Here is a 24,772-nt window from a genome sequence, read left to right on the forward strand (position 1 = left end):
GCAAGCCAGAGAGGGTCAGAGAGACTGGGAGGGAGAGAGAATCCCAAGTAGGCTCTGCACCAGCAATGTGGAGCCCGACTCGGGGCTCGAACTCATGAACTGTGAGCTCACGACCTGAGCCAAAACCAAGAGCTGGATGCTTAACCGACTGGGCCACCCAGGTGCCCCTGGGTAATTCTTGCTTCTGAAGTGAATGTTCAACATTATAAATCATAAAATGTTATCAAAACATCACAGATGCACATGGACACTTAGGCCATTTCCCAGATTTAAATCCCAACCAGCCTATTGGCCAAGAATTTCTCTCCCAGAAATAACGTGGCCCTTTGTTCACCTGGCGTCCAGGGCTAGTTGTCTGCACATGAGACCCTCTGGAACATTAGCTTAAGTTCCCAAAGGTGGGAACTTCTCCCATTTACAAAAAGAAAAGTCTGGGCCACGAAAGTTCCACTTCTAAGGATTTCTTCATCGTTGATAATAGTTACACAATTTCACATTTGAAAACAAAGTTCCTCATGAGGACCGCACAGATCGGTCTGCAGAGAAAGGTACGATTTACACAAAAGCCACAGGAGCTCCATGCGGACATGCGGACGGCTGTCCCGGAGAGGCACGGAGATGGGACAGAGGCTGCAGGCCACGCTCAGGGGTCAGGTCTTCCGAGGACGAGAGCGAGGAGGGCCCAGGTGGCCACCACGCCACAGACCCTGCAAGACAGAGCGCGGGTCAGCGGTGCCGGCCGGACGGCCGCGTGTGCACTGGCAGGCGTGAAAGCCCAGACACGCGGGCCCCCCGCTCTGTTGACCCAGACCGTCCTGTCTTCCCCAGCGCGAGCTTCCGCCGTGAGCGCAGAAGGGCTCCGAGACCCACCCGGACCGGCCGTCCTCCTAGCGGTTTACATCAGAGGTTGGCAGGCAGGAAAACATCGCCAAGGGGCCGAACGTCTTCAAGCATGCCGTTTTCTATACATACGGCTCCCAACCGGCAAGCCGAAACCCTTACGAAGCAACTCCACCTTTCAGTTAACGCGGGCCAAAAAACGCCGATTCAAACTCGACCCCCCTCCAGTCTGCCCGGGACCCCCTTGGGCGCCCCCCTCTGCTGCCATGCAGTCCAAGCCCCAAAAGCCGACGGCACTCCCGCCTGGCTCCCCGACTTCCTCCCTGGCCCTCCGTGTCCTCTGCAGTCTGCGTCCCACCTCTGCTGAAAACCTCCGACCACCCGCGGCTTCGCCCACGGCCCTCACCCGCAGCCCTCCAGCCTGTCCGGCCCACATACCTGTCCCTTCTCTCCTCGTGGCCCCTCTCGAGGGCCTCCGCCCGCTGCCTGGACACGGTCCTCCCCCGCGCTCTGCCCGGCTCGTTCCCTCACCTCCCTGGAGACTTTAATGGGGTCCCACCTTCTCCTTTAACCGTCCGCCCCTCTCTGGCCCTCCACTCCCACCTCCTGAAGGGCTCTTCTTTTTAACAGACACTTGTCACCTGATCCGTCGCGCAATTCACTTGTCACCTCCCACTGGAGTGTGAGTTCCACGAGGGCAAGATTGCGCTTTGTTCACTGACGAAGGCCTAGAACCTAGGCCAGCACCCAACACAGCGGACGTTTACTAGAGCCCTGTCCGGTCTCACTGACTAACGTTCAGGCCACCATACTCGCCAAGGACCCCTTGACCACACGCTAGCCAGCGAACCGTGCCCCACTCAGCCCCAGCTGGCGCCGCGGGCCAGTCCAGAGGGCAGCCTCGGCCCTGGTCACTTACTGCAACAAGCAGTTGATGTCGGGGGAGTGTCTCCAGTACCGATAGAGGGAGATCTGCAGGGTGGGGTGGCCCCGGTACTCCCTCAGGATGCTCCGAGCACTGCCAAAAGAGGGTCTCAGGTCAGGCGTGCAAGTACCAGCCCTGCGTCTCTGAGCAGGCCGCAGGAGGCCGCAAGGAGACAGGGCGGGCCGCGGGGCGGGAGGACGGGCTGAGAACCCAGGCACCTACTCCTTGAACTTATTGGTCAAGAGCAGGAACTGGCTCCGCGACAGCCGCCGGACATCGAACTTGCAGAGATTCTGAAACTCACGATACACTTGCTGCTCGCTGACCCCAGGCCACCTCCGGACGCTGAGGAGGAGGATGGGAGGCCGGACACTGGGGTAATCTGGACCAGAAAAGTTCTAGAAGACAGGGAGAAGAAAGGAGGAGATTCTCTGCCATTCCTACTGGCAACCTACTCCAGGGTTTGAAGACCCTGAGAGAGGCTAGGAAGGGCTCTGTCTGGGCTGGGAGGGGAAGGAAGGAACGAGCGCATCCACGCGGGTTTGGGCAGGAAGACACAGAACAAGCCTAGCAGGGCGGGAGCGCCCCCTTCTGAGAGACCCCCGAACCAGACTGTTCCCCGCACGCGGCTGAGTAGGGGAAGGAGCGAAACAAAAGCTACTCACGATCTTAGGGACCCCGGCTCGGATAAGATTCACCTGGTTCACATAGGGAGCCAGCACATCGAGGTACAGAGGGAAGGACAGCTCAGGCAGGGAGCCAGCTCTACGGGGACAGAGAAAAGCCCGGAGCACTCAGGCATACCAACGGTTACACACAGGTCCTTGGCCACAGCTGAGGGTCCGGGGACAACAGGGGAAGGCCCTTCCTCCCTCCAAGTCCACGTGCTTCCCCCAACCAGCCAATCTCACAGAGCTCTCTCCAGGCCCAGGCCAAAGCAGAACTTCCACTTTGGTAAAGATCCCTTGACAAACATTAGCAATGGGCTCAGAGAATTCGTGAGAGGCCGCTGTCCCCAGGTCCACTTTATCATCCCTTGATGGGACCATCACCCTTGATTCCAAAAGGCCGTCCCTCACCCCTCGACCCACCACGCCCTGCCTCTGTCCAGACACCACCAGACCCCTGAGCACAGGTCTGTGAGAAGACACAGGCCTTGGAGCCAGGCAGGCCCAGCAGCCATAGAACTTCTCTAAATCTAGGAGGGCTTTTAGGTCACGAGGATTCAATCAAATAAAAGGATGTAAGGCACCCAGGTGCCACCTCCGGACGCTAAGGAGGAGGATGGGAGGTTGGACACTGAGGTCATCTGGACCGGAAAAGTTCTAGAAGACAGGGAGAAGAACGAAGGAGATTTTCTGCCATTCGGGCTGTTAGCTGCCTTCACCATCTGGCACGTGGGTACCTCCCGGGGAGCACAGAGATGCGGTCAGAGCTCAGGGAGGAGCAAGAGGGGGCGGACTTCCTATTTAAGTTATAAGCCTCACATCAATAGGTCACAGAGGATTGCTATGCATAACGTCCATTACCAAAACAGACAAAAAGGCAGTACCAAGGTTTACAGATTAGTCCAAAGTTATTAGCTTTCACTGGTCCACAAAGGTTTCCAAGTCGGCCTCAAAGACCCTGTGTTTCAATTCTGATGAGCTCCTCACCTGGCCCAAATCCTACACAACAAACACGGACACCCAGCCGGCGCTACAGAATGTGTATTTCATGTGTGGTGTCACCGCCTATGAGCGGATGCTGGAAGCGTCGAGGATGATGTCACCACGCGTTCCAATTTGGGGTTTTAGAAACACTTTCCTATATGCCCGATTCCCAGTCCCTCCCCTTCTCCCCGGCCTGACTGCGGGGACCCCCAGGAGGGGTCCCTTATCGGCCTGGACACTTAGCCCTCCTACCTCACTGTGACACAGTGATGAAAAACAGGCAGGTAACCAAGCAAGCTTACACCCCGGGAGGCACGGAGGCGGGGGTCAGGAGCCACAGCTGGCCTTACCGCCTCGGCCTCCCGGCACGTGAGTTTTCCCAGTGGGAACACAGGGGCCAGGACCAGCAGGGAAGGCCACCCTGAGGAGGAAGTCTGCTTCCCCGGGCAGGGACTGCGTGTACATAGCGCCCCACACGCTCCCTTTGGGACAGCCGCGGGAGCCGGGCGCCTTAGCTCACACCCAGCGAGCCCCGTTCCCGTAACAGGATGGAAGGAACACTCACCCATGTACTCTCCACAGGAGCAAATGTGCCACTTTCAGAAGAACTGGGGACAAAACGCTACAGATATAACAGACGTCCAGCCTCGACCAGCTCCCCTTATCAAAACATGCAAAGCCACGCTCTATTTCTGTGATGTGCAACCCACCAAGAAATGAACGGAGAGCCTCGGGATTGGGGAGGGGGGATCATCCCGAATAAAGCGTGAGCCTCCCCCCACCAAGTGTAACGACAGCAACTCTCACCTGAGCCACAGAGGAAAGCATCATACGCAGCCTCGTGGGGGTACTTGGTCTCAGCTGAAGCCGTGTTCCAGAAGCGGGAGAGAATCGGGCAGCTGTCAGAACGCGACCTGGACAAGGAGCCTCCTCTCTGCCCAGCTCCACACCCGTGCTGGCCGCACACGCACCACCACCAACCATCGCTCCTCCAGAGAGGGGCGTGCCCTTCTTCCCACCCGCACCCACCTTCACCCCGGGTCCCCCACGGCAGCAGGAAGCCGAGGCAGAAAGCCACCCAGCAGGCTAGTCATGTGTCAAAGGGGAGCAGACGCCCCCCCAGGAGGTCGTGAAGCCTTCCAGAAGGACTCCTTTTCAGGGTAGGGGGGTCACGTGGAACATAGACAGGAAAATGATGGAGCACCCACGTAACCCTCCCACACACACCTGCCCACGGGGAGACCAGGCCATAGCCTCCCCACGGGGGCCACCTCCCCACGGGGAGACCAGGCCAATACTCAGCTGCCTATGGGGTGGCCCCAGCTCACGGGAACATACCGTATTTTTCGCACTTGCTTGCGTGAATAATCACTGGCCCGGAATTTTTGGTAGGATTCAAGTCACTAGTACAGAAGAAAAACAGTGTAAAGCATAGTCACAGAGGGGCGTCTGGGTGGCTCAGCCGGTTAAGCGTCCAACTTCGACTGAGGTCATGATCTCACAGCTCGTGGGTTTGAGCCCCGTGTCGGGCTCTGTGCGGACAGCTTAGAGCCTGCTTCAGATTGTGTCTCTCTCACTCTCAAAAATACACGTTAAAAAATAAATTAAAAAAAGAAAAAGCAGTCACTGAAAATAAGCCCTTCTTGGTATCTCCTCACCGTCTTATGCTAATATAACTAAAAGCGTCCCCAGGACTGGGGTGCCTTTTTGAAAGAAACAAAAAGGCACAGGTCCAGGAACAGGCGGATGAGGTCTCAGTAAGCAGGCAGCAGCACAGGTGAAGACGGCGAGAGAGGCTGCTACTAGGTCACTGGAGTACTGGCCACACACTTAGCCTGAGTGAGGAACGTGGATAAAGTTGACACTGGCTCTGCCCAGGAAGCACGCACCTGGTGACCCAAAGGACACGTACAGAGCTGGCCCTGCAGCGCCCGAGGCACTAACAGTGCACTGGAGGGTACAGAGGCCGCGGGCAGGAGGGACGGAAGGCTTCCTGAAGGAGGAAGCACTCCAGGAGTCCTGAACCACAGGAACTCGCTTGGCTGAAGCGATGGGGAGGCATCTGGCATCTCGCGCACAATGAAGGCGCAAAGGCAGTGAGGGAAAGGGAGCAAGGCCTGACCTGTGTGTGTGTGTGTGTGGCTGGAGCCCCCGAGGGAAAGGCAGGGGCCAGTGAAAGAGCTCAGCTGTTGGCAGAGGGGGCAGGGGGAGGTGCTTGAGGAGCATCAGAAAGGCAGAGGAGAAACACAGGCCAGTCAACTTCACGTTTTAAAAGATCACTTGAGGGGCACCTGGGTGGCTCAGTTGGTTGAGCGTCCAACTTCGGCTCAGGTCGTGATCTCACGGTCTGTGAGTTCGAGCCCCGCGTCCGGCTCTGTGCTGACAGCTCAGAGCCCTGAGCCTCCTTCGGATTCTGTGTCTCCCTCTCTCTCTCTGCACCCCCCCCCCCATGCTGTGTCTGTCAAAAATAAATAAACATTAAAAAAATTTTTTTTTTTAAAAGAGCACTTGAGCAGCAGTGGGAAACAAGGTAGAACAGGCCATGAGGCACCTATGGGGCTACCACCATCCCTGGAATGAAAAATACTTGGGGGCACCTGGATGGCTCAGTCAGTTAAGCAGCTGACTTCAGCTCAGGTCATGATCTCAGTTTGTGAGTTCAACCCTGCATTGGGCTCTGTGCTGACAGCTCAGAGCCTGGAGCCTGCTTCAGATTCTGTGTCTCCCTCTCTCTCTGCCCCTCTTCCGCTTGTGCTCTGTCTCGGTCTCTCAAAAATAAACGTTAAAAAAATTAAAAAAAAAAAAAAAAGGAAAATAAAGATTAGGGCAGTGATCCTGGGGATGCAGAGAAGGGCAGACTTGACTATAGACATTCAGGGCGGCAGACAGAACTCGCCTGACCAGCAGACGTGGCTGGCTCGGCCCATGCAGGTCTCGGCTGTGGCACGGGTGCCCCCACTCAACGAGAAGACCTTCCCTCCATTTTCCGCCACAGCTTCTGAGAACTGGGTCTGGTTTCCTCATCTGTTCAAGGAGAGTGGCTGCTCGGTTTAGGACCGTCAGCAGCATGGCCAGTGGCGAACACGTCACAGCCGCGGGCCCAGCGCAAGGCACAGGTCTCGGTCCTTTCTCACCAATGAGCACAGGAAGTCCCACGGCGGCCTGTGCGTCACCTGGAGTCATTTTCTCGGGTCAGAGGCCGTGAAACTCAGGCCCAGAGAGATTAAGTAGTTTTCTCAAGGTTGCTCGCAAGCCACTGGGTGGCAAAGCTGGGGTTCAAACCCGAGAGGTCTAGATTCAGAGCCCGTTATGACGGGCAAACTCTGGCGCGCACACCAGCCCTGAGCACGGCACCAGGTGCCAGAAGGACGTAGAGGAAGCTGCTCTGGCACAGAAGTGGGTTTGGGGGCAGAGAACAACGCCAGGTTAGACGTGCTTGCGGCCACGTGGGGTAGGAACATCAGGCAGACAGGCGGCTCGCCAGGGGGGTCCTGGAGGTCTGAACGGCGGTCACGGTGGTGGTAGCTGAAGCTAGTGGGGTGGATTCGGTCACCCAGGGACACAGCAGTGAGCAAGAAGGAGGCCGAGGAGCGACCCTGGGAGCGAGGGGAGGGGCGGAAGAACAAGAGCCCACAGGAGTGAGTTAAGAACGAAAACCCTCCACAACTCCACGAGAGGCTACCATCAACGGTGCAGGAAGAGAGGGGCCCGGGGTGCCAGGAACGCACCCATGAGTCAGCCCATCGGCCGAGACCACGGAGGAGTTTGCACTGGGCAAGCTCACAAGAGCAAGTTCTGTGAAGGAAGAAAACCCGGCCTCGGTGGGCCGAGGCGAAGTAGAGGCCCCTGAAAATAAGTCGCAAAGATAAGAACAAAGACCATGTTGCGAGAAGAGAGTCAAGTGGGGAGCTGTCGTTTCTGGGTCGGGCTGATGACGAGGGAAAGGAGAGGGCCAGGAGGAGGGCCCCGAGAGGGAGGCCATCCAACCAGTGGAGGGACAATGGGACTAGAGGCTGGGCAGGTGGGTGGAGGGCAGCCCTTCCCTGCCTGGACCCTGCACACAGTAGGCGCTCACATGTGCTGACTAGCAGGAGATACTGCCACAAAGAGGACAACACTGCAGAGGTCTGGAGGGGAGGGGAGGGGAGGGGACCCTTCCTGCATTTGGGCCCCATTTCTTCTGGGAAATGGGGCCCAGGAAGGCCATCGGAGGAAGGAGACATGAGGCATGAGGACCCAGAGGAGACCGTCACGTGCTGAGCCGCAGGGCACCCCTGCGGGCTGTCACAGGACAATCACCGACAGAAGTGTCCTTCCAGAACAGTCCCACCTCCAGCTGCCATTGCTCAGGTTTGCTGCTTCCCCCCCCCCACCTCCCCCCAGGACAGAAAGGCACAGCACCCCCACCCTGGCGCCTTCCAGGCACCGCGTCCCCACCAGCAGGCCCCCAGACCACAGCGGATCAGGGCTGTGAGGGGAAGTGGGAGCCACCGCTCCTGCAGGAAGGTCCGGGGCCATTCACTCAAGTGTTCAGAGCGTGCCCACCCGCACCACGGCAGGCCAGGGACAAACATCAGGGCACTGAAGGAAAGAAGCCTGTTGTGCTAGAGCTTTTCACTCCAATCAGAAAGACATCAAAAGAAGTTAAACCCAGGCCACGAGAGACCACCATATACTTCAGTAGCTGTAGACATTTTACCTGCTTCCTGCTCCTCTAGGCGGGGTTTATCAACCTCAGCACAGGAATGTCAGGGGCTGGAGAATTCTTTGCCATTGGGGGCTGTCCTGTGCATCCTGTCTACTCGCCAGACACGACAGCCCTCCCCACCCCCCAACAACCAAAAGGGTGTGTCCTGGGGAGTAAAATCCCCCCACGCCCCTTCAAGAACCCCCTGCTCTACGAGCAGCTCCCTCCCCCCGCAAAAAAAACAGCCTCCTTACCTGTTTAGGACTTCATAAACTTCTGAGAGATTTGAAACCCTTGGGAAATTCAGTTCCTAGAATTATGGAACAAATCAGAAAACTTGTGCTTTTCTTATCCGCTTGGGGATTACCAATGGTCACTGAAGGATCCTGGAAAATAATTCCTATAAACTCCTCTTTCTATTCAAAGATCAGGGTCTTTATCCCTTGATTAGGGCCCTAGCAGCATCCTTGGGTTTCCTAGAAGGTACCCAATAACCTAGGCTAGAAAAACTGCAATAACTCCTACCACCTTCCTACAAAGGCATGTGTCTAAGGGGTTCTGTAAACATATGCCTCCAAGGCACCAGACCATGGCCAAGGACACACATGTGGACACCAGGTGCTCTAAGAACCAGAGAGCCTTGGGCAACGCCAGGTCACCCCGAGCTCCTCTCCGCTTGTGTGGCAAGAACACGTGGGTTCCCTCCGATCAGCCCACACCCTTCCTGCTTCACCCTTGGACTCTGTCACATGGAGATGCACAGCATCACAGACCCACGGAAGAGCTGGAAACTGGGGAGGGACAAATGACAAACACGGCTCTAAGCAAAGGGGTACCAAGTAACCCAATGCCTTTTTTGTAGCTCCCTTACTGAATAGTTAGGTGACCAGCTTCGGGCTTTAAAATGCTGATCTGATTCCCCTCTCTCTGTTCCTCAGTTTAAGTTCTAAGAAGCATTCAAGCCAGTTGGGTGCCTCCCTTCTCCATGTGCAATTCATACCCTAACTGTGCAACAGAAGTCACCTGGGAGCTTTAGAAACACCACTGCACCCCCAGCCCCCTAAACCATAGGAAGCTGGTGGTGGGGTCCAGATGGCAGGATTTAGCTTCCCAGGTGATGGTATCGTGCCCAGGGTTGAAACCCATGACCTTAAGGCTCAGTAGAGATCGTTAAGAGCCCTCAGAGCCTCCCCCACCCTGTTGAGCAGGCCGCAGATACTTATCACGCACATATCAAGCTCTAGAACAAACTGCTCCGTGTGGTGCTTTAGATCGGACAAGCTACATACAACTCAGTCAAAACATGGGAACTTGGATGAGGGAAGGAAAAAACTTACAAGCTAAGATGATAACCCAACGTGAAAATACAAAGGAAGTTGTTACTGGTTGTAAAATAGGAGAGAAGGATTTGAGGAACAATTTTTAAAATTTTTTTTTTTTCAACGTTTATTTATTTTTGGGACAGAGAGAGACAGAGCATGAACGGGGGAGGGGCAGAGAGAGAGGGAGACACAGAATCGGAAACAGGTTCCAGGCTCTGAGCCGTCAGCCCAGAGCCCGACGCGGGGCTCGAACTCACGGACCGCGAGATCGTGACCTGGCTGAAGTCGGGCGCTTAACCGACTGCGCCACCCAGGCGCCCCGAGGAACAATTTTTAAAAAAGAGACAGAGTGAGGGCACATGGGTGGCTCAGTCAGTTAAGTGTCCGACTTCAGCTCAGGTCATGATTCAAGCCCCATGTCGGGCTCTCTGCTGACAGTGCTGAGCCTATTTGGGATTCTCTCTCTCCCTCCCCCTCTCTCTCTCTGTTTCTCCCCTGCTTGCACTCTCAGGAGCTCAGGCTCTCGGTAAACAAACTTTAACAAACTGGGACAAAGCAATCCCGTTCCTTACCTTCCAGATGTCCTTTGTCACATTCTTGGTGTCAATGAGAACAGGAAATAGGTTGTGGATATTCAGCTTAAATTGATCATAGCTTTCTGAAGCAAAACACCAGATAGAAGGGAGTTTGTAGATAAAAATGGGAAGGAAGATTCTCCAACCTAGCTTGTCACCAACGCTAATTCACAAACAAGGCAAGCAAAACAGAACAAAATGGGAATTAAAAACATCCTTTCTCCTAGTCATTAAGGATTTTAAATCTCAAACCAACCTGCCATCACCTTTTGTGGTGGTGAAAGCCAGACGGTTTTCCAATAAACTCAGGATACTGGCTATTGTCAACACTAGTTAACGTAGTCGTAGTGTGAGCCAATGCACACAGGGAGGAAGAAGTGCTATTGAAAAGCGGGTAAGAAATGGTCTGTAAGGGACTGTTTAGAGGAAATCCAAGAAAAAAGAAAATCAACTAAAAATTCTAAGTGCCCTGATTTAAAAGAAAAAAAAAAAAGCTATTAAGCTATTAATTGGTATATTTATCAAAGGACTACCTGTATGGAGTTTAAAGAGATTTATGGCAAAACAAACCAAAGCAAACCCCACTCTCCTCTGCCCGCTCCCCAGGCAAGTGCTTTCCATGTTCTTTCTCTGGGTGTTTGTTCCCAGATCTGCAAAGGCGCTGTGCTGCGGGTTTCCCCAGTTTTACGCATCCACCTGTCGACTGCCCGCTGGGTGAGAGGACAGCCCGTCTCATCCCTGGCTCTGCCCCCTGCTCCCCTCTCTGCCCCTAACACCCCTCCCCACCCTTCCTGCTCTCACAGGGGCCAGGCTGTGGTCCCCAACCTCTCCTTTCTTACCCAGCTTTTGTTCTCCCAGCACTTTTGTTTTGTTGTCTTAGTTTTTCTGGCCAGTGCGCATTAATTTTACCCCTACTTCTCCCTCGATTCTCTCCATATGCTCAAACTGAGGGGTTTTATCATTTCTGGGGAAGTCTTAAAACCCTCCCACCCTTTTAATCTAGACAATGCACACTATTTCATTTAATCCCCCAATACTAGGATATCACCATTATTACCACCCCCTTCTTACAGGCAAGGAAACCGAGAAAGCACCTTGCCGGAGCTAACACGTGTGAGGAGGGTTGGAGGAGGACAGAAGCAGGGCTCTCGAGTCCAAGCCTTTAACGGCTGCAGGACACTATCGTACATCCAATGAGGGCACCAGTCAGGCAAAGTGTGGCACAGCCACAAGACAAGGCCACACAGCCACTGAAATGACGTTAGGTTAACGGCATAAATGCTTTGGGTAAGTCGGGGGGGGTAGCCAAACGCAAAATCAAACACGTAGCGTGATCGAATTTGTGATAAATCCCAGAGGGGGGGAAAAAATCAAAGTGTTAGGATTATAGCGGAGACGGGAGGCAGCTTCCTCTCTCCTCACATTTCTGATCCCACAAGGTCTCACGCAATGGTACACGACAGCTGCCATCAAGGCGGGGACGGGATCAAGCCGAATGGAAGTCTTTCTGCCGGAAAGTCACCTGGCTTGCACTGGGGGAAAATGGGAACAGGCACAGATCCGCCAGACCCCCGGAAGCCCGCGGGTCCCGGGGAGGGGTACATGGAGGGGCTACCCTGGGGCAGGACGGGGGCCCAAACCCCGTCTGGACGTGAAGGGAAGACCGGGAGGGGGTGGCGGGCACGCCCGTACCTGGGAGCGGCCGGAAGAACTTCTCGTGCAGATGCAGTAGGTCTGTCATCATGTTGTGGCCCACCAAGGGCTGCTTGGAGGGATGGACAGGCGGCAGAAAGGAGGGTTAAAACCAGACATCCTGCGTCCACACTCTCCCGCGGGGGGGGGGGGGGGCGGCTTCAGAACCCTGAGATCCCACCACACGGTATCCCCCCTCACCACCCCCTCCCATGAGAAGTGGCCCCTATGCGCAGATGCCAGAAAGAGGACGAGCAGGGCTTGGAGGGATGTGGGGCAGGGTCCACGCCGGGGGCTAAACTGAAGCAATTCCCCCCAAGCAGTTCCGGGTCAGCTAGTCATGACGTGGGGGACGGGAACCTTAGCGTTTTATGCAGACCCTCTGTCCCCGCTTAACCCGTCGCGATTTGGGGAAAGAAGGCTACATCCAGAAAGCCGGTTATCAACAAGAACGGACCGCTTCTATCTCAAGGCATCTCATTTTTGTTGGCAGCCGCAGCGCATTACCATGGTCAGAAATACGAAAGACGGCTGGAGGCCAAGAAGAGAGATTTTTCCCTACCTTCTGGGCTTTCACCAGCATCTGGAAAAACACAGAAAAACCCCTCGCAGAGAGAAGAATCTTCTCCTTCCAACAGCTCTCTCGATCGCAGGAGGTGTTCTCAAGGTACCAGCGATGCTGTTTGCTCACTTTTTTCACTATTATCTGAGACAAAAGTAGAGACGAGTCCTCTGAATCCCGGGTTCCTGGGAACGTAGCCATAATCTCACAAAAGGGGGGGGGGGGGGGAGACGAGAGAGAGCCTTTCTCAGAGGCCGAGGGAGAAACAGAGCCCCTGAGGCTGCCCACCCCCAGGCGGGAACTCACCCCCTGGTCTCTCAGGACCGTCCAGATGTTGGGGAGGGCCTGCCTCAGCACCAGCTGGATCTCAAAGGCCTGGAAGCCTGCGGCAAAGAGACACAAGGCTCGCGTGGAACCGCCACAGACGGCGGTTCACCTTCCCCTCGAGAGGAGGAAGGGAAGTGGAGAGCTACGTGGAACAAGGGGAGCGCTTCGGCGTGCCGCGGCCAGAAGCCCACAGGACGGGACGACACGGCATCCACGTCCGTCCCCGAAGCTGATGTCCCGGCCACTCTGAAACTGAGGACCCCAAAGGGTCTCTGTGTGGGGGTTACAGCTATCGACGGCCACCACGTTAGCACACTACGCTGAAGGTCATAAAGTTCTTTCAAAATGATAAACACAGAGGCCCTCGGGTGGCTTAGTCTATTGACTGTCTGACTTCGGCTCAGGTCACGATCTCGTGGTTCGCGTCGGGCTCTGCGCTGACGGCACGGAGTCTGCTTTGGATTCTGTCTCCCTCTAACTGCCCCTCCCCTGCTCTCGCTCTCTCAAAAATAAGTTGTTGTTGTTTTTTTAAATTAAAAAAACCGAACAGGTATGGGGTGCCTGGGTGGCTCAGTCGGTTGAGAGTCCAACTTCGGCTCAGGTCAGGATCTTGTGGTTTGTGAGTTCAAGCCCCGCGTGGGGCTCTGTGCTGACGGCTCAGAGCCTGGATGCTGCTTCGGATTCTGTGTCTCCTTCTCTCTCTGCCCCTCCCCTGCTTGTGCCGTCTCTCAAAAATAAATAAGCAAATGTAAAAACAAAACCAAACCGAACAAAACAGATCAAAATGCCTCCAGCTTCTGAGTTGAGGTCAGAGCTTGATCTCACCCCAAGGGCAACGTGCCTGCTGAGCTGACGCCCAGGATCCACAAAACAGAGGGGGTACGTTTCCCCCGACCCCCACGCCTGCCAGTGACCGGCCCCAGCACTCCCAGGCTCGGGGAGAGCCTCCTGCCTACCAGCAATACCAGGGAGAGTCATCCAGTCGCCCTCCTCCGCCAGGTCCAGCCACCGTGTCACCTCATCAATCACCACCTTGATCTGGTCTTTATCCAGAGAACTGAAAGCGGGCACACAGAAATGGGAGGTTGGAGAAAACCACGGAAACCACAGAACCTCAAGACAGTGTGAACGTGACCAGGGGTTTGGAGGGTGCCAGCTTTAACACGGTGATCCGGGCAACAGAATGGACCCCAAAGGGACTATTTTCTGAGCCTTGCTCTGCAACAGAAAGCCAGACGCTTGGCCTATGCTCTCCCATACATTCGCAGGGGCACGCCCCATCCTTTCTGCCTCACTGGGACGCATGCAGGAAGAGGCCTTGGGAGCGAGCCAACGCTGAGCACTACAGTCAGGCCTGTCTGCTTAATTCGGCCTTTGGGGCAATAAAGCACCATCTGGTGACATAAGGAAAAGACAGGAACTTTGGTAAGCACATCTTCTCCCGTGTTAGGGACACAAGAACATGATGTTATTTTGAGATGAGGAAAGACTCTTCTCCAACATTTGAAAATAACAGAAGGTTGAAAATTCAAATAGTTTTTCTCTCACAAAAAGAGACATTTTTATTGAAAATCCACGAATGAGGATTTCAGGGGGGAAGAAAAAAGCCCAAAACTTCTGGGGGCGCCTGGCTGCCTCAGTCAGTGGAACATGCAACTCTTGATATTGAGGTTGTGGTTTCGAGGTCCAGCTTGGGTGTAGGGCTTAACAAAAACAAACAAACAAAACCCCTCACCTCCAATAGTACGTAGTTATCTGGACCTAATAATCAGCCAGAACATTCCAGAGCTAAAACTGGTCTAATTTAAGCCCCCTCCCGATAAAGGCAAGACTCTAAAGCTCAAATTGCTGAAGTGACTGGTTGAGCTCCATACAACTGACTGCAGGGCCTGTCTGGAGCCCAGGTGACCACGCGATGCTGTCACTGCATCACTCCTGGCCCAGCTCTACGGCATTACGGGGTTTCCAGTAGGACAACTGGCCCTGGGGCCAAAGAAGAGAGGCAGAGACGCCACCCTCGGGAGCACTCAGATTCAAGAACATGAGGCAGTAGGTCCAGGCCGAGGCCTACGACCAGCATGGTCAAGGTTACCCGGGATTTACCCCTGAAACCTCCCCAGGATCACACGGAAAGCCAGCACAACGCATCACTGGGAGTCCCGCAGAGCCCCTCTCTGCTGTGGCACCGGAATGGAGTTCCTGCTTCTCCACTGAAGTACTGAGTCAAGAGTCGGTTCCTCCCCACTTCCCTTCACTTTTGAACATAAAAATCCTACTTGATGCAGCAAGAGGGCTCTCATCGCAGCGGAAGGAACGGAACCACCGTCACTCTGAGCTGTCCTGTTTGGCTGATTGCATACTGCCGAAGCCACCCCGGTTAAAGGTGACGCCGCGAGGTCACTGTGGTCTCGAGCCAGCACACCTACCCACAGGATACGTGAAAAAACACCAGAAACAGAAACCCACGAAGCACCTGGAGAAACAGGCTTTACCTGCGAACTTTCCAGTTCCCAGTCAGGATGTTGTGTTTGATTTTCTTCTCCTGTTCTTCATTCATATATGGGATCCCGTTTTTGAGAAACTAGACAGGATGAGAACAAGCAGACTAGTGGAGGCATCCTCTGTGCAGCAGGAGATGAAAAAGAAACCCTCCTTGTCCAGTCTCACATGCACAGGAAATGAGACGCAGCCCAGCTGGACCAAAGAACCTTTAAAACCTTCCTATCTCTGGGGTGCCTGGGTGGCTCAGTCGGTTAAGCATCTGACTCTTGACTTCGGCTCAGGTCATGATCTCATGGTTCATAGGGTCGAGCCCTGTGTCAGGCTCTGTGCTAACAGTGTGGACTCTGCTTGGGATTTTCTCTCTCCCTCTCTCTCTGTCCCTCTCCCACTTGTGCTCTTATTATAAATAAATAAAGCTTTAAAAAAAACAAAAACAAAAACAAAAACCTTCCCCTTCCCCGCTCTGCTGCCATACCTTGTTGTAGTCGAAGCCATACTGATTCAGAAACTGGACACTGGAAGCCTGGAAAGAGAACTCCGAATCCAAAACCCCAAACGTCGTGGGGAAGAGAAAGAAGTTACACGAATGCGCTACATACCTATAAAAAAATAAACATTAAAAAAAAAAAAAAGCCAAAGATTTTTTTCAGTTCTAGCCCACAGAGCAGGGTTCTAAGCGAATTACTTCTTTCACTTGAGAAGTACCTAAACGTTGGCCACTTCTAGTACTGCTGACTGCGCTGGGGCCAAAGGAAAAAGGCAGAGATCCTGCCCTCGGGGAAGGGTCCACCCCCATCCTGAGTCCACCGTTCAGCACGCTTTCTGCCTGCTGGTGTCCAGGAGTCACATCATCCTCATTAGACCTACCCTGAAGGCTCACAGAAACAGGGAGAGGGGCACCGACGTGCCAGGAAAGACCCCCGGAAAAGATGCTGCCCCAAGAGAGACTTGAAGCAGCCAGAACCTGCAGGGGACAGGAGGCCGGAAGGGCACAGAAGGGGAGAACATGGAACATCCAGGGCCAAAGTGGTTCAGAGCCTGGGGCAGAAGACGGAGGGGAGAGCAGGTGGAAAAGATCAGTGGGCAAGAGCCAGGTGTTTTGCAAAAGGTCTTCATACATACTTGTTTGACTCTCCTTCAATACTGGAAAACACAGACAATCCTACAAGAAGAACAGAGGGAGTGAATACCCAAGCAAAGCTATCAAAAGTTAGCTGCAGAAAGGAAACATTGCAAACGGTACTTTGCACCTAAAAATACTTTGTATGCCTTAGAATAAGATAATCTCTTAAAAAAAAAAAATTAGAAACAGGAGAGCTCTCAAACTGTTAATTCACACTGAAATTACTAAACTCTAATTGTGAATGGTTCTTCAAATACAGAAAACTGACATTTTTCTAGTTTTAAAACTAACCGGAGGAAATGCTAAAGAAAACAGATTTATACAGTGAAGGACTTTAAAATGTCTGCATGACTAAGAAGACCCTATGGTGAAGTGAAGAAGACTTCAAAGTAGGGGAAGACAACAGAAACATATCTACATGCTGTTTCATATACTTTTCAAAGAGGTCTTACCATTAAGAAAAAAACTGCAACAGAAAAATAGCAAAGGACAAGGAGAGAGAACACACACACATGCTCAGCATAGAAAAAGCAAGGGTAAATCTGTTTCAAGACCTTTTTTTGTAAATAAAACTTTATTGAAACATACCATGCTCATTTACATATTATCTTTGGCTAACTTCCAGCAACAGAAAGGTAGCTGTAACAGAGACCATATGAACGATCTGCAAAACCTGAAAAATGTATCGCCTACCCCTTTACAAAAAAGGTTAACCCTGGGGCGCCTGGGTGGCGCAGTCGGTTAAGCGTCCGACTTCAGCCAGGTCACGATCTCGCGGTCCGTGAGTTCGAGCCCCGCGTCAGGCTCTGGGCTGATGGCTCGGAGCCTGGAGCCTGTTTCCGATTCTGTGTCTCCCTCCCTCTCTGCCCCTCCCCCATTCATGCTCTGTCTCTCTCTGTCCCAAAAATAAATAAACGTTGAAAAAAAAAAATTTAAAAAGTTAACCCAGCATTTAAAATGTAGATCAGGGGTGCCTGGGTGGCTCAGTCGGTTGAGCACCCGACTTCAGCTCAGGTCATGATCTTGCAGGTCATGATCTCGCAGTTCGTGAGTTCGAGCCCTGCATTGGGCTCTGTGCTGACAGCTCGGAGCCTGGAGCCTGTTTCGGATTCTGTGTCTCCCTCTCTCTCTGCCCCTTCCCCGTTCATGCTCTGTGTCTCTCAAAAATGAATAAACGTCGGGGCGCCTGGGTGGCGCAGTCGGTTAGGCGTCCGACTTCAGCCAGGTCACGATCTCGCGGTCCGTGAGTTCGAGCCCCGCGTCGGGCTCTGGGCTGATGGCTCAGAGCCTGGAGCCTGTTTCCGATTCTGTGTCTCCCTCTCTCTCTGCCCCTCCCCCGTTCATGCTCTGTCTCTCTCTGTCCCAAAAATAAATTAAAAAAAAAAAATGAATAAACGTTAAAAAAAAATTTTTTTTAATGTAGATCAGAACAATTAGATTTTTCCTCTACCAGGTGGGCAAAAAAGTGAAGACTGATCTTACCCAGCATGAGTGAGGAAACCAGGCACGTTCAGTGCTTTAGTAGAAGTCAGTGTAAATTCTGTGGATGGCTGGTAGGAGAGGGATCGTTTGGCCCCCCAAGTTCATACTTTCACGTACATACTAACTCCACAACTCCACTGCTGGTAGTATACCAAACACATCCATAAACACCAGGACAGTTAACACAACTTGATTACACACAAAAGGTAAAAAGGCATCATAAGGAGACTGAGTCAATCCCTACATTCACAGCTAGAACACTACGTGACTGTTAAAAAATGAATGGGAATCTGTTTATGCTGATATAGAAAGATGTCTAAGCCCCATTAGTGAAAAAGTCTGCAGAGCAAGACGCTTTATAACAGGATCTTGTTCTTGCAGGTTTTAAGCAAAAACCACACGCATTTTTTCTTGAGAGAGGATACAGATTCTTTAATGCCGATTTACTTAGGCATGGGAACAGTGCAGCTAATTCAGTTTCTGCTTGTTCCCAAATGTTGGGCCCCACAGGCACAACACGGCCAAAACTGAAGCCAGCATCTCTGAAGGGAGTCAAAGCTGTTTTACCAGCAGGAAACCCAAAGGCGATACAAACCCCTCCTTCAGTAACTCGTAGCAAACAGCTGAAGAAGAAACTCACCAATCTGACAGATTGTGAATTGCTGAACACTCTGACGGGTCTTTAGATACCACTCCGAGGGCAGGTCGAACAGGCTGCGGAAAAACAGACATCTCATCCCACAGGGAAGGAAATGGTGTGAAGGCACCCCAGACTCCACTTTGGATCAGCATCTCTCAACCACAAGCAGCATTTTTCCTTGTTACAACTATTATGTAATCCCAGTGCTCAGTGGACACAGACCACCCCCCCCACAAAGTGCTGTCCTGCCCCCCCCCCCATGCCAACAAGGTGTCTGCAGAGAAAGAATGCGCAAGTGGCCAGAACACCAGTCGGAAGGGCACAGGTGAGCCCCTCCCTAGCTCAGCTGTAAGGCAGCTTTGGCTTTACCTGATCTGCTGGGGCCGGGACTGGTTAGAACGAAGGCCCGTGAACTCTATGTCCAGACCTGCGGGGGAGGCAAAAAACAAAAAAAAGACGAGAGTCCGCAGACGCAGACCATTGCCACGGCTCTTCATGTTGTAAGTGTTGCAGGTGAGCGAGCGTACTCGGCTCAGGAGGCCAGGTGGGGTCAAGAAGACAGAAAGGAGAAAGCCAAAGCAAGGACAAGCCAGGCCACTCATCCCATCCGCTCGGCTCTACCTGGACCACAGTGGGGCCAAGGCGTAATCGCTGCCTAACGTCCCACCACCGCCCAGACCCCAGAAGGAATGTCCCCGTCCGTCGGAAGGGCCCTCTTTGCGCCTCCCGCGGCCTGCCGAGCGTCCCGGCTGGGCCTCACCTCTCTGCCCCTGTCCCGCCCGCGCCACACCCTGTGCAGGCTCCCGCGGGCCAGAGGGATGCGGCGACAGGGCCCGGAATCCCCACCCTTACCCACGAAGTCCGCGCCCAGGACGAGCTCCTGCAGCAGAGGGAGGCTCTGCTCGAACTCGTCGGCGCCCACGTCCATGGCCACGCAGCTCCGCCGAGGGCGCCCGGTGCGGCCACGTGCAACCACGCGCTTCCGCCGCGCCGGCCGCCTTAAAGGGCTCGCACGGGAAGCGGGCGGCCCGGGAGCCTGCGATTGGCCGCGTGCCGCCACCTGCCCGCCCACAGGTGTCCGCCCTTACACCTCGGCCGCGGGCGGGGCTCGCTTAGACCCCGCCTTCCAGCCAAAGCCCGTTTCCCTTGCTCCGCGCCGCAATCTCTGCAGTGACTTTAAGGTGCGGTTTACCGAGACCTAGGGTATTAGGACGGGTGGTGGGAGAAAATGGTGCCTGAAGAAGGGTGAAAACGGGCCGGTAGACAGCACCTGGAGGAACTGCGGTACGTAGGTGAGGACGGCAGCTGTGGCAGGGTGGAGGGACCACCTCTCGTCAGCTTTGAGATCAGCACTTGTTCGCACTTCGCCCGTATTGAGCTGCCCCGTCCCCTCCCCCAACACCCCTTCTTTTTCTTCACTTTGTCTGCATCATCCTTTATAATACCATCTATCAAACTCTCCGCAAAAAGCCTCAATAATTGCTCATCGAACTGCAGAGATGATCTGGGACAATCCTTGCGGGGGGAAAAAAACATCCACCTATTCCTTGCTGCGGGGGGGTGGGGGGGAACCCACGTACAGTGTCACTTCCAGGTGAACTCTATTTTTGTCTCTGTCAATTTCCGAAGCCACTAGTCCATCGGTCTTTACGTCTTCCAATCATACTTTTAAAAAATGTTGGTGCATACTTAGCTTTTTTCAGGAACCTATCAAATATTCAGATTGGAAATAGTAGTGTTATTTCACTTATGTATGTATAATTGGGATACACATTTAAAAACTGGGAGGAAATGCTCCAGAAGCTACCCTAACTGCTTAGATATTCTTCCTCTTCACATCTGTCTTAAATAGCCAGAAGTAGTTAACCTCTTTTGATTTAATCCACTCTTGTGAGAGAGCTGCCATGACTCCCACCCGGCACAGCTTCAGCACCCATCCAACAAACTCACTTAATGGCATATGATATACACCACCCCTGCTCCTTTCCACCGCTGCTTCAGTTGCCCCCTGTGCTTTCTTCTTTCAAATCTGCTTCTGCATGTTAGGGTTCAGGAGCCCAACTGAGGTTAGGATTTGCCCCTTTTCTTCACAGCACTAAGGCTATTTATAATAAATTGACTGATACAGGCATTTCCTATTAAAAAAAAAAAAGTGCACACTCTGAGCAGCAACGGCCATCGTTTATTGAGATCACCCTCTGCGCTGGACGTGGTGACATGCAGTTTGCATAAACCTCGTGTGTGTGCTCTTGCCACAGTGAGCTCAAAGGCAAAAAAAAAAAAATTCATTTAACCAGAAAGTGTTCATAATATGCATTTATTCTTTAGCTTATAAACAATTTGTCCTTCGAAAGTTAATTATCATTGGCAACAGCTTTTCTCAGGTACTTCTGTCCAAGAGAAGGTAAGAATTTAGCCCTTGATGAGCAACAACAAAATACACACACACACACGCACACACACACAAGGGGTGAAAGGGACGACCTTCTTAACTGGTAATAACATTCCACTGTTACGTGATTGTATAAAACTTCCAAGCTGGCTGTTCTTCCAGATGCTCTCTTCTGAAGGATGTAACAGCTCACAGCTTTATATCCATACGTTCGGAACGATGCTTCTAGTTCATTCATAGATTCTCCGGGGCTCCTGCAGCACCACACCGCCTTCTGTCACGGCACTCTGTAGTCGCTTCATCTGGTTTTGAAGATCAGAAAAAAGGAAAAGATTAAGTCAGCACAGTAAGCGGACAATACACCGTGCTTCTCACTCCTCAAAAGAAAGAGAGATGAAACAGCCGACTTGCTCCTTGCTAACTTCCAAGCCTCCCCTGGTTTTTCAGAAAGCGATCTTAATGACACGGATAAGAAGAGACCTTAGAGACGTCAAAGACTAATAGTGTCTCGTTAGACACACGAGATGTTAACATTTGAACGGGGAAGCAGAGTGGTCTACGTTGCGGCTGTACACCAGTCCCCCTGGATGGACTCTGGACAAGCCAGCCTCAGGTTACTTGTACACAGGACAGGGGATACTAATCCTGACCCTCTGGGCCACTCTGCAGGTCAGGATACCCACCTCAGCACCTGCCACGTGCAAAGAACCTGAGAAATGCAATTACCGTTACTATGTAAGCACCTGACATCGGGAATTAGTACCTTCTAAATAAATACGAAACCAAAATACCGAGTCTGAGGCTGCCTCCCACGGAGTGGGCTGGTAGACCATGAAGTTGATTCCTGCCTCCAAGCATCGCTCTGCCAGCACCCGTCCCACGCTCTCACAGGCCACCACGTTTGTGGTGCTGTAAAGATGCTTTTTAATGGCCCACTCCCGAGTGGACGCTGAAACCACAACCTGGCCACTGTGATGCTCAACAAGCGCTTCCACGTGATGCTGAGTCCTTATAACTCGCAACCTAAACGAGATGAGAACAGAATGAAATCATAAAAGAATCCTAAAGATTAAAAAGCCTCAGGTGAATAAACGCCAAATATTTCTCAAGAAGACGGTGTTTCATTTACTTCAACGCACTTAACCTGGATTTTACTTGGAGAAGGTGTTTGTCCTCTGCCTTTGTGAGGATAACCTCAATAACTAAACCAAACATTTCCACTTAACACCTCAAATATCCTAGAGAAACTTGGTATTTCTGAAAAGTGAGAATCATTGACACAGCAGCTACCTCAAAAAAGGATTTAAGGAGGCAGAGCTAAGCTGTGACCCTGCGATGAGTAAGGATACATTTACTCTAAGCCTTTATTTATCAGCTAACACCAAAATAAAGATTGATCAAAGATTTAAATGTAAAAAACTGAAATCATAATACTAGAAGGTACACTTTTTTTTTACAATCTCGAAGTAAGCCTATTTAAATATGATATCAAACTATGTCATCCAGTTTTTATAAAGACTGACAAATTTTTCTGCAGTTAAAAAAAAAAAAAAAAACAGCAAACCAAAAGGCAAGCTAGAAACAAAAAGCTAGCTCTGGTGCTCATTATTAACCTTGTCCCCTTATGCCTCAATTCTCTTGCTCCTATAAAATGGAGGACGTTATTGCACCTGCTTCATAAAGCAATTTTAAGGATTAAATGAGAAAACGTACATAAAGCAACTAATGTAGTTCCTGGAAAATACAAAGCGGTCAATAAACAACCATCTTTATAACAAAGAATAGACTCCTAACCAGGGCGCCTGGGTAGCTCGGTCCGTTGGGCGTCCAACTTCAGCTCAGGTCTTGATCTCATGGTTCATGGGTTCGGGCCTCGCGTCAGGCTCTGTGCTGACAGCTCAAAGCCTGACGCCTGCTTCAGGTTCTGTGTCTCCCCCTCTCTCTGCCCCTCCCATGCTCATGCTCTGTCTCTCAAAAATAAATAAACGTTACAACAAAAAATTAAAAAAAAAAAAAATAGACTCCTAACTTGTCTTTCTGCTTCTACCCTACCCCCTTAAAAAATCTGCTCACCCCAAAGCAACGAGAATGACCTTTAATTCAAACTCAAACTTTAAACCCTCTCACAGTTTCCTACTGTAGTGAAAAGAAATCATAAATTGCTTACTTCAATTTACAAAGTTAATGATCGGTCTCCTACCCACTCCTCTATTTTCACCTTACACTATCCACTCCTTCGCACACTAATAAGCTCACTAAGCTCCAGGTACACAGGCCTTTTAGTGTTTCCAACACACAAGCCCATTACCACCCTGGCCGTTTCCTCTGCTGGGAATGCTCTTCCTGGAAGACTGTCTTCTCCCTATCTTTTAGCAAGCACCCAGCCCCCCCCCCACCACCCGCCCCGTTCTAACATCATCCTCTTTAAATTTTCTTCCTGACATTTATTTACTGTTTGTCCCCCCACGCCCATCTCCTCCTCTGCTAACGTCTCCTCCACCACCGAACAGCAGATTCCTGCGAAGAGAATCCCCAGAAGTATCTGGCAGGTTAACTGAATTGATGAAACCAACTTGTAGCGCACCCTGCACTGCTCTGTCAGTCAATTACCTGGCCGATGTTATTACCTGTGCCAGAACTCACGGGAGGGCCACGCTGTCCCCCAACCCCGCTCTTTCCTGGCCACAGCTAAGAGCTCCAGATTGCGCGGGTTCCGGTTGGTGAACTCTGGCGCGACGGCTTCATTTTCCAGAGGATCCACTCCAGGCTTCACCGCTGGCTTGGAACTGGTTGAGAGCGCTGCGACCCCACACCCTAAGAATGGAAACCACCACATGGATCTTTAAAAAGACAACCACGGACAAAACTGGAATGTGATCTAACCTCTGTCCCCATTCACTCCCCGAATCTTCTCTCCCCGGAAGGGGGAGAAAAAGGTAAGTCTGGTCACAGAGTCCAGTCATCACAGATCCTGGTTCTTGACTTCCTACTACTGTCATCACAATGCTGTTAGCCTGGGATGTGCTGAATATAAATCACTACTTGCGTGTGCACACTTATTGGGCAGGCCCTGGGAAGTTATCTGAGAGAAGTGGGAATTACCGCGGTTCCTGCAGACCGACAGCCACTCCCAGAACCGCGACCGAAGCGCCATCGCTGAGAGATCGCGAGCACAGCCTCGGAAAAGCCTCGCGTCCTTTCCTCATCGAGGTCCCAACCGCTTGCCGGCCGCAGCCATATTAACTCAGGGAAAAGAACTCGGATCCCGGAGGTCACAGACGTCTGGGCCCGGAACTAACAAGCCCCTCCGCCGAGCGGCTGAGAGGGCGGTCCGTCACCTCTGCTCCTCCAATCACCGCCTACGCTGAGATGCACGCGACCCTGGAGCCCGCCAACCACCTCGCTGCAACGCGACTGGGGGCGGAACGCAACGCACTAGGTTAGGAGAGCTTTTAGCGTTGAGTCGCGGGTCCGAGGCACCCGTAACTTCGCGTTGCCGTATTTGGCTCCCGTAGTCGCAAAGCCTCGGCCGATCGTTGTCGAACCCACACACAGCCCCGCTGAGCAATAGGAGAAACTGGGCAGCGCAAGATGCAGTTTCTCTTCAGAAGCCGTGACTGTCATTTCCCCGGATGGCCCGTGTAACACTCTTGCCCCGTCCCACCCAGGTTCAGTCCCCGAGCTTAAGCTCGTGAGCTTATGCTGTGACTCACCGCATGCTCTCCGAGCAAGCTCATACGCTTAACGAGAACAAGACAGTTAAACGAACACACCACACTCTCCGTAGCGCAGTTTTACCTTGAAGGGCCCGCCCTTTCTAGTTACACCCTATCTACAAGCTCCGCCCTCCATCCACTTTTTCTAGAAGGCACTAGAATGTGCAAATGCGCACGCGCAACCGGTGTCTGGGGGAGATGGGGGAGAATCTTCAGCCGAGCACCTCCTTCCTCCCCAAGTCCCAGAGCCCGACTTCCGTTCTCCTGCGTTCGCGCCCTTCTCATTCGCTCTCTAATTGGGTGAAAATGCTGAGCCCGCCCTCTCCGGCTCCTCA

General features: G+C 52.6%; 2 protein-coding genes across 2 annotated transcripts; both read right to left on the reverse strand.

Annotated features, from left to right (window-relative positions):
• Positions 1-569: 569 nt before the first annotated feature.
• Positions 570-19,257, reverse strand: PNLDC1 (PARN like ribonuclease domain containing exonuclease 1). Its single transcript, XM_047102953.1, has 19 exons — positions 19,182-19,257; positions 18,699-18,756; positions 18,330-18,403; positions 16,207-16,246; positions 15,560-15,683; positions 15,075-15,163; positions 13,539-13,639; positions 12,562-12,638; positions 12,256-12,399; positions 11,694-11,763; positions 9,999-10,084; positions 8,359-8,414; positions 4,756-4,820; positions 4,225-4,278; positions 3,983-4,025; positions 2,431-2,530; positions 1,988-2,163; positions 1,760-1,858; positions 570-707 (listed from the first exon to the last, which is right to left on the reverse strand). Exons 1-19 carry the CDS (start codon positions 19,255-19,257, stop codon positions 644-646), a joined length of 1,596 nt encoding a protein of 531 aa, XP_046958909.1. The 3' UTR covers positions 570-643.
• Positions 19,258-20,491: 1,234 nt separating this feature from the next.
• On the reverse strand, positions 20,492-24,400 carry MRPL18 (mitochondrial ribosomal protein L18). The gene is made up of 4 exons (XM_047102771.1): positions 23,824-24,400; positions 23,349-23,535; positions 21,513-21,744; positions 20,492-21,023 (listed from the first exon to the last, which is right to left on the reverse strand). The coding sequence occupies exons 1-4, from the start codon at positions 23,873-23,875 to the stop codon at positions 20,952-20,954; spliced, it is 543 nt and encodes a 180-aa protein (XP_046958727.1). The 5' UTR covers positions 23,876-24,400; the 3' UTR covers positions 20,492-20,951.
• Positions 24,401-24,772: the final 372 nt, after the last annotated feature.

This window comes from Lynx rufus, unplaced genomic scaffold (assembly GCF_022079265.1).
Source record: "Lynx rufus isolate CCGP_SWC_20201006 ecotype Redwood Valley unplaced genomic scaffold, mLynRuf1.p SCAF_6, whole genome shotgun sequence".
Taxonomy (NCBI): Eukaryota; Metazoa; Chordata; class Mammalia; order Carnivora; family Felidae; genus Lynx; species Lynx rufus.